At 37.3% G+C, this 15,404-nt stretch overlaps 2 protein-coding genes across 2 annotated transcripts; both read left to right on the forward strand.

The window, feature by feature from the left end:
* The first annotated feature begins 236 nt into the window (after positions 1-236).
* On the forward strand, positions 237-3,846 carry LOC130906924 (enkurin-like). The gene is made up of 5 exons (XM_057821653.1): positions 237-420; positions 1,426-1,532; positions 1,614-1,834; positions 1,938-2,078; positions 2,630-3,846. Exons 1-5 carry the CDS (start codon positions 263-265, stop codon positions 2,786-2,788), a joined length of 786 nt encoding a protein of 261 aa, XP_057677636.1. The 5' UTR covers positions 237-262; the 3' UTR covers positions 2,789-3,846.
* Positions 3,847-4,903: 1,057 nt separating this feature from the next.
* On the forward strand, positions 4,904-13,510 carry LOC130906488 (enkurin-like). Its single transcript, XM_057820879.1, has 5 exons — positions 4,904-4,980; positions 6,705-6,847; positions 8,979-9,190; positions 10,361-10,507; positions 13,282-13,510. The coding sequence occupies exons 1-5, from the start codon at positions 4,904-4,906 to the stop codon at positions 13,450-13,452; spliced, it is 750 nt and encodes a 249-aa protein (XP_057676862.1). The 3' UTR covers positions 13,453-13,510.
* The last annotated feature ends 1,894 nt before the right edge of the window (positions 13,511-15,404 follow it).

Below are 15,404 nucleotides of genomic sequence, written 5' to 3' on the forward strand. Positions count from 1 at the left end.
ATAAAACAATAACAACAACAACATAGGGCCTACCCGTTTTCTCACAATTCTTAGCATTTATTTTGTCCAGAGAATCATGAAAATAGTTAACTGGAGTAAAATTCGGTTAATTGTTGACGTCTCCCCTCACTGGAATTTAAACCGGGGCCCTTAATACACAGCGAAACATGATGACGTCATTGGATTAGTGGATTTGCAGCCCGCTTTTATACACAGACACAACATCGCATCGTCAATTGTGAGTTTCATCACACAACTTTGCATGCGGACGGTTTTGCAGCGTACGTACGTTGCTGAGCGGTATTTGGATCGGAACCGACGAGCTTGCTCGATCTCGTTCAGCTGCATGGGGGAAAAGCACCTAGAGGACTCCATTCACAATTTTATTCAAAAGAATGTTGTCATGGAGAGGCCAAAGAGGTAACTTTATTTGCAGACACTTATTTTGCTTTAAAAAAAAAAAATAAATAAAAACATGACTTCATTTATTTTTATTTTAAATGACAAAATGTGCATATGGTACTTTTGTGTCCCAATTATTCGACATACATTAATTCACTGGTGCCAGTGAATGCTCATATTTAAGTACCACTGACGACAATAGACGTCCAATCTATTTTAACTGGGTGGGTTTTGTGTATGTGTGTGTATATATAGAGGTGCGTGTGTGTGTGTATAGTTTTGATTGATAAAAAATCTCAGTTGCATACTCACCACTTAGAAAATAATAAATAGAAAAATGGATTGGCTTTATGTATACACAACCAGGGGGACGTATGGATCATAGTGGCCGAGACAGGTGGAGTCTCTCAAGGTAGCAATTTCGTGAGTCTCACTCTCCTGGAAATGGCAACAATTTGACAGGTGAAAAAGTCATAAAAGTGAAACCGATCACACGCCTGTGTGATTTGCGGTACTACACAGTTCACGTTGGTGGTTTAATTTTCCTCTATGCATTTTTATTGACTTTACTATACGTTATAGCCACGCTACTGGCTGAGCTCCGTAATGCCAATCTCCGTGCAATCTGCGGCCACCAATGGGCACCGAATTGAAGCATATAATTGCAACGTACGTTTGAAGTGTCCAAGATCACTGTGAGAATGCGCCGTGAGCTCATCACAGCTCATTCATGTCAAGCGAGCCGGCCAGTTCAATGTTAGAGATTACGGTTTGGCGGAGAGCCAGATGCACTCATCAAAAGAACCAGATATGGCTCACGAGCCATAGTTTACTGACCCCTGAGTTAGGTAGGGGGTCAAAATCAAAAAGGCATAGCATATAGCTGTTTCACACTTGACTGGTCGCCGACCAATCAGAGGACACGAATATATAAACAAGCAATCTCAAATTCACATTGTAAAAACAATAACTCATTGCCTGCCACTGACAAGGATGGACACCTAATTCATGCTTTTTTTCCAGGTATGTGTCTACCTCAAGGCAAAATAACATAACAACGACAGTAATTGAGCTGCAGCATCCGGCAAACTACCTGACAAAGCTCGCCATTGAATCAAAACTGCCTGCCAGTGAGTCCTCCGAAATGCTCTTCAATCATTAGTCACCTTTACAGTATGGACTGCTCAATTTCCATGCACTGTGCTTTCCAGTCAAACAAAATGTCAGGAATGTTTTTTGCACCAGTGGTAATAAGAAGCCAATGTTGCCAGCGGGGACGTTTCTGCTCCCCGCTGGGCTTCCCGCAAAAAGGATGTTCGCAACCGTGCCAAAGTTGACCAAACCACCCCTTTGTGTTGTTGACTCTAACAAAGGACACAAGGAGTTTCATAACAAATTCTCAGGACTTGTCCCTGTGTATATAAGGAAAAAGGTATTTTCCCGACATGTTCATGCAGACATTTTCCAATCCGCAAGGAAATTAGTGATGCAGTTATTTACTTTTGAGAAGTTTTAATGTTTCCCTCCTCTTCCAGGATTATGGAGAAATCCCAACATATCTGTTGCGACGCAAAAACAAGCACCCGAAATCTCCAGAGGGGGAGAGGATTATTGAGGTGACCAAACCACCGGGGCCCGAAGACCTCACAGATGAGGAGTTTCATGAGATCATTGAGGTAATTTTTTTTTTTTCCAATCACTTTCCAGATATAAACAAAATATTGTATTCTTTCACATAACATACAGTATTTTTTGTTGTGATTCAATACTAAAGCTGGACCAAATAAAAATAAAGAAAACATCAACAGATTGTTCTCTATATAAAGAAAAAAAGGATTTGAACAATTTGCAATTTCTCAATAATTTGACTCGTAAAATGTTGATTCTTTTGCTGATCAATTAGTTGAATAATCATAGCAGACCTAGATTACCTGCCATTGATGGTGCTAGACGTCCAATCCATTTAGACTTGAAGGGGCATATGGTGCATTCCTTCATTTGCCCCTCCCAATCAAAATGGATTGGATGTCAGTGAAAGCCAATGCGTTTAGGGGAAGATAACCCATACCTGCTAATGAACACACTGACATAACTGAGTGAGGTTGAATAAGATAACGAAATAGGGCACAACCTTGGTCCAGCATTATCAATAGAAATATTTGGACACTATAGATGTTCTTGTTGTTTTGATTTTTTTTTATTAATAAAAACATTTCCACAACCCAAGGACCTGAAGAAGAAATTAGCAAAGCTGAATTCGACCTACCTGTGCCTCCCATTTGTCATCGACACGCCGGCGTTGAAGATCCGCAAGCTGCGACTGGAGAGTGAAATGACACAGGTGGAGAATGACATCAAACTCCTTGAAATGGTTTCCAACAAGTAGCACATGATCTCGTGCGGCATCTTCACCAAAACAAGCATATCAAAGTCAGCAAGAGGCAGTCGGCGTCTGGGGTAATAGAAACCCCTGCTTCACGCCTGGGCTCACCTCCGTTAAAATGATGAAAGACTGATGTAACTACATGTTTGGAACGTTATCATTTGTACTGCATGTGTTATTACTTGAACTTTTATCTCAACCTACGGACAGTCCAAATCGGATCGTTTACAGATCTGGTCGCTAAGGGCAACGTATGACCATATTAAAGACTCTGGTGCAGTCAAAATCAGAATTAGTGCTGTATGATTTGACAATATGTATCGTCAAAATGACATTTTACATGTATATCGTCATCACCGTAAATAGACCTGTTCCTTCAATGCACATTTTAGCCAGTTGATTGGACTCAATATGCCACAATGGTATCACCAATCAATAAATTGACAATTTACTCTTCCTGTTAATAGTATGTGAGTAATGCATGCAAGACAATAGAAAATATATAATTCATCCAGAACATAAAGTACACAATTCCTTCCAATTTTAAGTATTATTAATGCTAATATTAACTATGCTATACTAACCTAAAATACAGTAATCTTAAATTCTAAAACCCCACATACACAATTATTAGTAAAATTACATTCGAGCAAAAATGTGTACATTACTGTGCTGCTAGTTTTATGTTGCACCTTCACTTGATGCATTTAAACAACTAATTATAAATGTATTATATCGTGGCGTATTGATATCATGACATAAAATTACCCATATTGCGATAGATTTTTTTTCCATATCGCACAGCACTAAAGTATCAGGAAATATAAAATGCTTTGTTGAGTCAATGAAGTTTACTTTTCTGATGTTTATTAAATAAATGATTGGAAGTTATACATATTAGGCATTCATTAAGATTTAGCTTTTAATGTCAGTGTTGTACATAGATGAAAAAAAGTTTTTTCATGTATAAAACTTGTAAATGATTGACTTAATTGTGCATATGCATTATTGTAAAACGTGTCAAAGTGAGTGTTTTTTGTTTTTTTTCCCCAGCTCACTGTTTTTTCCTCTAGGCAAGATAACCATTTGGTCAATAAACTAAAGGAGGAAATTTTCATTTGAATGATTGTATAATCTCCCATATTTCTTACGCAGGCGTTTTTAACTAACCGATGTGGCTAAAGAGTTGATCACTAGTTCATCAGTAGTAGACATCCGGTCCATTTGAACTGGGAGAGTCCCACTTCAATTGGATTGGCAATGGCAAGCCAGTGAGTTACTGTCATTATGTTTTTGTGAATTTGGTGACAAAAGAAGAGGATCAACAAGAATCTGGTTGCTGGTTGTAATCTGACACTGATAAGGGGTGAAAGAGGAAGGATTCTAGGGTCCCATCATAGGCAGGGGCCCATGGAGTCCCATATAACATCATAATCCCTACAAAAATAATATGGCAAATGTGTAATATATGGAAAATGGTATCCAAAATGATCATTGATATGCAGTTTTATTAGACATCATCAAGATTGGTCGTAACCGTAATCCATCTACATTGCTGTGCAAAACTAATTTTTGACATGTAATTTCTCAATCCCAACACAAGAGAGCGCAGAAACCCCAAAAACAGGACGTAATTGATCATGACTGGCAGGTTAAAGTACTTATTGACTTTTAAATTGAGATTTATTAATCCAAATAAATAAACAGATATCCATAGGTAATAAAAATTCCGATATTTGCTCCAAGAGCAGACGTAAGGAAGAATAGGACGGTAGCGCTTACAAGTTTTACAACTCGCAAACCATCACTCGGGCTACCACTGATCACGTGACTTAGCCAGGTGACGTTTTCACGTACACAGAGTGAAATGATGATGTCATGCGGGCGAGCGATGCGTTCACTTGGTGGTGACGTTCACGAGCGGAGTTTAGTGCGCCCTTAATACAGAGCGACCAAAATTCACGTCGTCAGCGGTAACTCGCCCATGGGTTTAATACATAGCTTTCCATTTGACATTGATTGGCAAATCATGCATTGTTCAGTCATATTTGGATCGGAACCAGTCGACCAAATCAAGTGGCTTGCAATCAAAGCTGACCCGGTCCAAATTCTGCAAAGATGGCTGGAGATTTTTTTCCTCTTGAGTCCATTCACAATTTTATTGAGAAGACTGTTATAATCGAGAAGCCACAAAGGTAACACTTCGTTCATTTTGCAATTAATAAGAATATTTTTTAAGAAATAAAACATTTCGAATCAATTTCAATTGAGCACCGAGTGATCATGTTTCGCTGCCATTGGCAATCGTTGGCAGCCTCCCAGACAAAATAGATTGGACCAAGGGCGTTGGTTTGCATAGGGACGGTAGGGACAAAACACTACCAACTTTCCAGGATGCTCAAATTGTCCCCAACTACATTTAAGCAACCTTATTTGCATTATATAATGAGTTCAATTCTATAGGTAATTTAGATTGTCTTTCTATTTGTGGTTGTAAGGATAGAATTGACCCTACCATTATTAGGTGAATTATTTTCATTACGTTCGGTCATACATTTAATTTTTTTTTTTTTTTTTTTTTTTGTTATCCCCCCTCAAAAGCACGTTTTATTGGCTGATGACTTGCATTTATTTAAAATGTATTTTTTGTCTACATGATTTAGAAAAAAAAAAGACATTTTTTTTATTTTTCAGATAATCATACATTAATCGTAGTCGAGGTTATAAGTTTTCATTTTTTGTTAAATTTAGCTGCGTTTGTGGACAAAGTCAGTAGTGTTTGACCTGAAAGAAAGCTTTTATGTATTTTTGTTATACCCTGACTAAGACGTTTTTGTCGTTGTATTTATTTAGATAGACAATGTTGAGTGGTCTTGAGACAAATGGGTTTTTTTTTTTTTCATTCCTGGATAGTTAAAAGATTCTTAACAAGTTTGTATTTATTGTGTACGATGGTATGAAAAAGTTTCTGAACCTTTTGGAATTTCTCACATTTCTGCAAAAAATCACCGTCAAATGTGTTCAGATCATTTCGAAAATTACACAAATGTTAAAATAGTGTCTGCTTTAACTAAAACCACCCAAACATTTATAGGTTTTCGTATTTTAATGAGGATAGCATGCAAACAATGACAGAACCTGTAAGTGAACCTGCTGTCTAAGGAGACTTAAAGAGCAGTGGAAACCTATTTTTACCAAACAATTTAAGTCCGGTGTATGCCCGATCACTAATGAGTGGTTTAAGGCTTCCCTGCCCACTATAAAACACACACCTGGTAAGAATTGTCTTGATGACAAATGTGATGGTTCACTTACTTGTTTTTCCCCCTTCTGTCATTGTTTGGATACTATCATCATTAAAATATGAAAAATTATAAATGTTTGGGAGGTTTTAGTCAAGGCAGACACTTTCATCTGTATGATTTTGACCAAGATCAGATCACATTTGATGGTGATTTTATGCAGAAGTGTGAGAAATTCCAAAATGTTCGGATACTTTTTCATACCACTGTATATGAATATAATTTAAGTTATGTTCCAATATTGCAATTTATATTTGCTAATAAAATCCAGACATTTATTCTGGAAGTTTTCAAAATGTTTTTGGTAGTTTTTGAAAACGAAGATTTTGCATTAATCATTTAGCCCATCAATTTATTAAGTTCATATTCGTATGAAACTTTGCTTTGACCCCCGTTCACCCAATTTTTTTGGTCTTATTAATGTCCCGTCCCCTGCAAAAAGTGTACAAGCAGGTTATGCTGTTATATCGTATATATATATATATATATATATATATCTAATATAACCTACCAATGTTGAGACCAAACCTACGCCCTTGGATTGGACGAGAAGCGCCGTCAATGGCAGCCAATGAGTTATGTGTAAAATAATTTCTTTTAATGTGCATTTTCCAAAGGTATGTGTCAAAGTTCAGGCCAACAGTTCTCGAAGAGACCAAGTCAACAAATTACATGAAAACTATGGGGCCAACCAAATTGGAGATGCCCCTACCAGCCAATTTCCTGAAAAAACACTCCAAAGAACCTAAACTACCTGAGAGTGAGTTTGCATTTCATTATTCACTTGTATACCTTTTAGGGTTTTTTTTGTCACACCTTCTGTGTTTTCATATTCTATCCATCAATCGATCTAACTGAAGAAACCTTCAATCTGTGTTATGTAGAGATTTAACAAAGCACTGACATTTTGACTAGGTAGGTTCAATTGGATTGGATGTAGCACCGTCAGTGGCTGAGTTCAATGAATGCCTTATTAAGGGTTAAAAGGGTTAAGGCGGTTTTGTGCTTTTTCTGTCTTTTGTACTTATTACCTCCATTAATAGAAAAGGAAAGTACAGGGAAGAGAAAAAATCAGGTGGTAAAAATCATAAATCAAAGTTTTGGTGGGAAAAAATATCTATTTTTAGGCCATATTGCCCAGCCCAGAGTGTGAATCATTTTTATCTTTTTTTTTTATATACATATACATATATATATATATATATATATATATATATATATATATATATATATATATATATATATATATATATATATATATATATATATATATATATATATATATATATATATACTTAGTCAACCACTAATTGTGCAAGTTCTCCCACTTGAAAATATTAGAGAGGCCTGTAATTGTCAACATGGGTAAACCTCAACCATGAGAGACAGCATGTGGGGGAAAAAAACAGAAAATCACATTGTTTGATTTTTAAAGAATTTATTTGCAAATCATGGTGGAAAATAAGTATTTGGTCAATACCAAAATCTCAGTACTTTGTTATTTACCCTTTGTTGGCAATAACGGAGGCCAAACGTTTTCTGTAACTCTTCACAAGCTTTTCAAACACTGTTGCTGGTATTTTGGCCCATTCCTCCATGCAGATCTCCTCTAGAGCAGTGATGTTTTGGGGCTGGCAACACGGACTTTCAACTCCCTCCACAGATTTTCATGGGGTTGAGATCTGGAGACTGGCTAGGCTACTCCAGGACCTTAAAATGCTCCTTACGAAGCCACTCCTTTGTTGCCCTGGCTGTGTGTTTGGGATCATTGTCGTGCTGAAAGACCCAGCCATGTCTCATCTTCAATGCCCTGCTGATGGAAGGAGATTTTCACCCAAATTTCTCGATACATGATGTTTCCACCCTCATGCTTCACAGTGGGTATGGTGCAATTCAGTATTATTTTTCCTCCAAACACGAGAACCAAAAAGTTCTATTTTGGTTTCATCTGACCATAACACACTCTCCCAGTCCTCTTCTGGATCATCCAAATGTTCTCTAGCGAACTGCAGATGGGCCAGGACGTGTACTTTCTTCAGCAGGGGGACACGTCTGGCAGTGCAGGATTTGAGTCCCTGGCGGCGCATTGTGTTACTGATAGTAGCCTTTGTTACTGTGGTCCCAGCTCTCTCTAGGTCATTCACCAGGTCCCTCCGTGTGGTTCTGAGGTTTTTGCTCACCGCTCATGTTATCATTTTGACGCCACGGGTTGAGGAGGGAGTTGAAAGTCCGTGTTGCCCAACGACAGCCCCAAAACATCACTGCTCTAGAGGAGATCTACATGGAGGAATGGGCCAAAATACCAGCAACAGTGTGTGAAAAGCTTGTGAAGAGTTACAGAAAACGTTTGGCCTCCGTTATTGCCAACAAAGGGTACATAACAAAGTATTGAGATGAACTTTTGGTATTGAGCAAATACTTATTTTCCACCATTATTTGCAAATAAATTCTTTAAAAATCAAATAATGCATTTCTGGGAGGGGGTTCCACATTCTGTCTCTCATGGTTGAGGTTTACCCATGTTGACAATTATAGGCCTCTCTAATATTTTTAAGTGGGAGAACTTGCACAATTAGTGGTTGACTAAATACTTATTTGCCCCACTGTAAATCTGTATGTGCCCTGTGCAGTCAACTAGTCCAGGGTGTAGAGGATGGATGGATGGATGGATGGATGGATGGATGGATGGATGGATGGATGGATGGATGGATGGATGGATGGATGGATGGATGGATGGATGGATGGATGGATGGATGGATGGATGGATGGATGGATGGATGGATGGATGGATGGATGGATGGATGGATGGATGGATGGATGGATGGATGGATGGACTGTTTTGTTTTAACCAAGGACACCAAGTTAATATTCATTGTAACTTTATTTTCTAGTCAAACAGGTCAAGAGTCATTACACCTGTTCGATGAAGAAACCAGCTGTCCCCACGGGGCCGTTTCTGCCGCCCGTTGGCACTCCACCAAAGAGAAAGGCAACCACACCAATGGGACCCAAACAACCTCCGTGTGTTGTTGACACAAACAAGGGACACAAGGAGTGCCATAGTAAAAACTCGGGACTTGTCCCTATGTACATAAGAAAAAAGGTATTTTCCCCAGATATTTGAGGACAAAGTTCATTCTGTCAAGTACTTTTTATGGAAAGCAGGAATAGTAAACAGTTCGGATGTGTTTTTTTGTTTTTAATTAAAGTTGGGCAATGATTACACATTTTAATCAAGGGCATAGGTTTGCATCGGGACGGTAACTATATGGACATAACACTACCAACTTTTCAGGATGCTCATATTGCCCCGCCAACCTTTAAGCAACCTTATATATATTATATAATGAGTTCAGTTATACAGGTGATTTAGATTGTCTTCCCATATGTTGTAAGGATAGAATTGACCCTACCATAATAAGTGGATTATTTTCATCATGTTCAAACTTACATTTACCCATTTTCACTTGCTGAATGCGCCCCCCCCCCCCCACACACACACACACAGAACAAATTTTGCTACTGAAAATCCGACCTGCATCAGTTAGCATAACATCAAACTGTGTGAACTTGCTAACCTGCAAAACTCGAGTAGGAAGTTGCTTGGAAGTGTCCTTCCGTTTGTGTTTTCTATTGTTAACGTTAATTAGACTGAGAGAAATGTAGTGAACTCTGCTGGAAACTATTGAACCAAAAAAACATGAGCTAGAAGCTGCTTAGAGAGAGACGGGTGCTGCATAAACTCATACGTTGCTCACACAACATAATCATAATTAACTATGTACATTAAAAAAACGTTTTTGGGATGGATGCAGCGAGCTACCCACACTAGTGTTGCGACCGACTGGTCGACTGGACGTAATGAGCACCCCTGATTTAGCATATTAATTAATTAGGTTCATATTCGTGCGAAATGTAGCCCTGACCCCCGTTCACCCAATCTGTTTGGTCTTATTAATGTCCCATCCTGAGCAAAAAGTTATGGTTATGCTGTTATATTGTCCCTACCATTATTGAGACCAAACCTATGCCCATGATTTTAATAGTGATTAATTACGTGAGATTAACTGAATTTTCAAGTTAAAATACAGTAATATTACTGTTGCATTTTTTAATAAATGTACTCATAACTTTTTTAATTCATGATTGAATTGTGAGACAGTGATTAATAGCGAGTACAATCTAATCAATCGGCTCTACTTTTTTATACATAAAATTTAAGGCACCCATCATTGGTGCTAATGTTTTGTTGTTGTTGTTGTTGTTACTGCAGGATTATGGAGAAGTACCGAACTATCTGATGCGGCGCAAAGCAAAACATCAAAAGGCACTGGAAGAGTACAACATTAATTTGAAAAAGCAAGAACAACACGAAACCATGAAATGCCTTTCTGACAAAGAATGTCAGGAAATCATTGAGGTACTTTACTACAGCGTTCTCTTTTTATAATAGTATGCCTACAGCCTGGATTGATCGCCAATCAATCACAGGGCACACAATAACCTGAACTGATATAAAATTAGTGTTGCACCGATACTGATGCGGCATTAAAATGACGTCATCAGTATCATCATAGTACTAAAAAATAATGTGCCGATGCTGCTGAGCAATATGTAGTCTTCATGGTTTAGTTCCAAACACTGTTTGACCTACCCAAGATGGCTGCCAGCTACGAACGCCGCTGTAAAAAAAAAAAGGATCGCTTGTCACCTTTTCCAAGATGATGATAAACATCCAATCATGTGGCACCTAATCATTCTCTGCTGTGAATTACAAAGATTTATCACTAGTAAGCCTGTCTTCATATGCAATAATTCAATTAATCGCACGGTAAATAAAAATTAAAGCAGTAATTTTCCCGGCTGCGATTTATCGCTGCGTGCGAATGTTTGCGTGTGCTGCTTGCACTTGGCACTCGTGTGTGTTGATTGCATATGAGACTCCAGTTCCTTTCACAGACGTCAATTGGTCATCAACACACCGTGGAATTAAATTTCAAACATACAAAATAAGGAGACACATCTATATTAAACATTGTTAAATGGTAGCACTTCTACATTGAGGCTAATGGGGAAAAGAAAATGCACTAGCTACTTTAGCCTACTATAAAACATGGCACTCCTCTCCAAAACGCAAGCTTGCAGTTAAAAGGTGACACTTCAAACATGACAATTCACTGGTTTACAGCATTCTCAAACGATGCGTAAAAAAAAAAAAAATCTTACTGAAAACCACATGTATGACGAAAACAGAAGATAAGTGCACTTTTTGTTTTTTACTGAGTGTAAAGCTTACAGTTATCGACTTAGCAAATGTACCACCGGTAAAGATTTCAAAAGAAAAGCTATCATGTTTAACATGTATATAAAGATTTCTGGAGTTAATCTCAAATACGTCAGATTCTACATTAAGAATAATTTTAAAATGACACCCATTATGACAAGTTTGATTAGCAATAAATAATTTGGCTTTGAATTTGCTAACATGCACACTTTACAGGGCAAGGTGACAGTCATTTTGGATCACTTTTGATGGGCTCTAATCGGCAAAGAACAAAAATGGCATTGGGTTTCTCACCTACCGTAATTTTTGGACTATAAGCCGCTACTTTTTTCCCTCATTTTGAATCCAGCGGCTTATAGTCCTGTGGGGATTTTTTGTTGATTTAGTTGAGTTAATAGGTAACATTTTATTTGACAGCGGCGTCCAAAGACTACCATAAGACCGTTTAGTTTTAAGACATGACACTTTCATGGGCATTCATGAATGCATACGTATGACCGATGTCATTAAGTGTCATCCGGCAAATTATGTCACCAACTCTTATGTCCAGCTCGGATCTTTTACATCCATTCAAAAGTGAGATAATTTGCCGGATGACACAAAATGACATCTGTCATCAGCCTTCATTGATGTTCATGGCAGTATCACACTATAAGTATGATAGTCTTAATGACAGTTTTATGGTGCCACTGTCAAATAAAGTGTTACCAAATACCATAGCCAGCAATTAATAAAACAACTGGAACAGTAACTGAAGATATAATTAGTACAGAACATGAGTTTTGATTATTATTTACATCTTTCGCGCTGCAATGCAAGCTAGGAGGCATGTTGGATGACAACATTGTTGACAGCAGGTGGCAGCAGAGGTTGACTGTCTCCCCCAAGGGAGCAGTGAGACCAAATGAAGCTTCTTGGAGGATTGAAGTTTTGCAACCAATTGGTTCAAAGCTTTATGTTGCTTCATTTGCTTGAAGACAGTCTTATGTTGCCAAGGACAGCTGCAGTTTATACTCCAGTGTGGCTTATCTATGAACAAATGCCATTTTCGTGTCAAATTTGGTAGATGGCGGCTTTTAGTCAGGTGCGCCTTATAGTCCGAAAATTGCGGTATTTCATATTCTCCACTTAGCTAGCTTTAAAATGACTCGTTATGTATTGTATGTTTATTTATTTATTTGTTTTTAAATATATATACATATATATATATTTAATATGCTTTATGTTTTATTTAAGAATAACAATTTATTGCATTTGAATGGGTGATTTATTAGGATGTATTGTCACTACATTAGTGGTTTAACTGGTCTAAAAAAAATTGACAATAATATCAAATATCGGCAATAATTAATGAGACAATATATCGCCTACTAAAATTTGTTTTCACGACAGGCCTAAGTAGAAGATGTCCAATCCATTTGAACTTGGAGGGTGGCAGCAAATTAACGTTTGCCCATCCGCTCCTAGCCCTCTCACTTAAAATGGATTGGATATCTAGCGCAGGCAATAGCCAACGAGCTAAGCAGTGTTTGCCGAGCTATGATAGCAATGACTCTAAATTGAAGTTTAGTATTAAAAGTAAACTATAGTATATATATATTTTTTTTAATGTATCGTATAGGCCGATCTACACTGGCGGGAATCGGTATCGGAAGCTAAAAAATAGTATCGGTGCAACACTAGTGATAACTGGCATTTCACTACATCATGTAGCAAGCCAAAAAATAGTATCGGTGCAACACTAGTGATAACTGGTATTTCACTACATCCTGAATAATGATCATACATTTTTCTTAAGAGATTTTAAAAAAAAAAACTTCAAGTGGATTGCTAATATTGTCTGATCCGCTCAATTAATTCATGAGTCAATTCTTTTATATTCTTTGACATTTAAAACTGGCTCTTTTCAGGACCTGAAGCAAAAATACAGTGAGTTAAATGCAGAGTACCTACGCCTCCCCTTCGTGATAGACACGCCATCAATGAAGACTAAAAAAGTGCGTCTGGAGGTTGAAATGAAGCAGCTGGAAGATGACATTAAGCTACTTGATAGGTTGGACTCCATCTGCAAAAACAAATAGCACTGAGATGTGCAAATGGGGTGCCTTGCCGACCAACTATGTCATCGACTGAACTCAACCAGAGGACAATAAAACGTGAGGTCATGTGGATGATTTGAATGTTTTGAATGAAAATTGCTGTTTGCCCTCTTACAGATAGAGATGACTTATGCCAGGCAATTCCAATAATGTTGGTTAGAAGTTTTTTTTTAAAAAATGTCTTTTTACATTTCGCTGAAAGTGGCCTTGCACTTTTGTTCCTCTATTGGGGATGTTGTAATATTGTTGTCATACAATTGAAAATTAGAACTTCAAATGCACACGAGTGAGTGAGGTATCCACTCTGGCTTCACAAAGTCTGTCCATGCTCTATCGACCTAATACAATTGGATGGTTGAGTATTTTCCAATTTTGTTTCATGTATTTTTTTTTTTTTTACTTTAAAAGACAATTTTGTGCCAATGTTGTACGTATTTGCATTATTTATATTATGGTATTGAATTGCTCTGCCACCATGTTGTTTTGATATCAAAATAAGCAATAAACAAGATTATTGCTCCCTTTTATTCCAAACTTGCACACTAAACAGTACCATTGATAACAAGTGATTTTGTCCTCTAAAATACTCTTAAATCGCCTAAATCTTGACGTATTTTCAAACCGTTTGGTTAAAATCAAAGCGCACTGACATGTCTGATTCAGATTGGATGTGGAAAATTATTCTAAGCAAGGGCGTAGGTTTGCAAAGGGACGGTAGGGACAAAACACTACCAACTTTTCAGGATGCTCAAATTGTCCCCACCAACTTTTGAGCATCCTTATTTGCGTTATGTAATGACTTCAGTTATATAGGTTATTTAGATTGTCTTCCCATGGTTTTTAACTGTTGTAATTGACCATTATTAAGTGAATTATTTTCATTATGTTCAGACTTACACATACCCCTTTTTACTTGCCAGCAAAACTTGAGTAGGTAGCTGCTTAGAGAGAAGTGTCCTACTATATGTGTTTTTCTACTGTTAACTGTAACGCTAAACTGAGAAATGAGTTTTACTCCCTTCTCCCCAATTTTACTTTTTATTTTATTTATGTGGTCTTAAAGCAGCTCACAGGAGCTTTCTTTTGTTGTTGTTGTTATGGTTGTTGAGTTTGGCTGTGCTTGTGGACAAAAGCAGTAGTTTTACCTGAAGGATGATTCCATTATTATTATTATTATTATTATTTTGTTGTTGTTGTGGTTATTCCATGACAAACTTTTTTCAGTTAGCCTACATTTAATTTCTTTATTTAGACAGTTTTGAGTGGTCTTATGAAAAATGTTTATTTTTTTGCATTCCTGGGTAGTTAAGAGATGATTACACGATTGTATGTATTGTGTATGTTAATATAATTTATGTTCAAATAATGCAATTCAAATTTGCTCCTAAAATCCGGACATTTTTCCTGGAAGTTTTCAAAATGTTTCTTCAGTAATTTTTTAATACAAATGTTTTGATTGAATAGTGTAAGCTGGACCAATACACATAAAATTTAGTACAAGTCAATACATATTTATTTTGCATTGATCATTAAGAATGTCCCGTTCCCAGTAAAAAGTGTACTTTCAGGTTATGCCATATGGTCCCTACCAATAATGTTGAGACCAAACCTACGCCCCTTGATTCTAAGTATGCAGTAAATTTACAGTATCTGTGAAACTTTTGAAAAAACACGCCACTAATGAATTGGTTGTAAATTGAGCAATTTCTAGCTATTTCAAAGTACATGCTATGTTGAAATGTCGAATGGCACTGACACAAAATGGCCGACAAGTGATATCGGTCGTCCCAGTTGGCTCGAAGTGAGCATTACACATCAGCTTTGATCCGTTTCCGCTACCGCTCCATATCCATTTCCTAACTTTCATAAGTAAACCTCACGAGTTCGGAAAAATAAAACAGCGTATAATGAAATTATAAATAAGTTTGACTTAA

Source organism: Corythoichthys intestinalis, chromosome 18 (genome assembly GCF_030265065.1).
Source record: "Corythoichthys intestinalis isolate RoL2023-P3 chromosome 18, ASM3026506v1, whole genome shotgun sequence".
NCBI classification, from domain to species: domain Eukaryota; kingdom Metazoa; phylum Chordata; class Actinopteri; order Syngnathiformes; family Syngnathidae; genus Corythoichthys; species Corythoichthys intestinalis.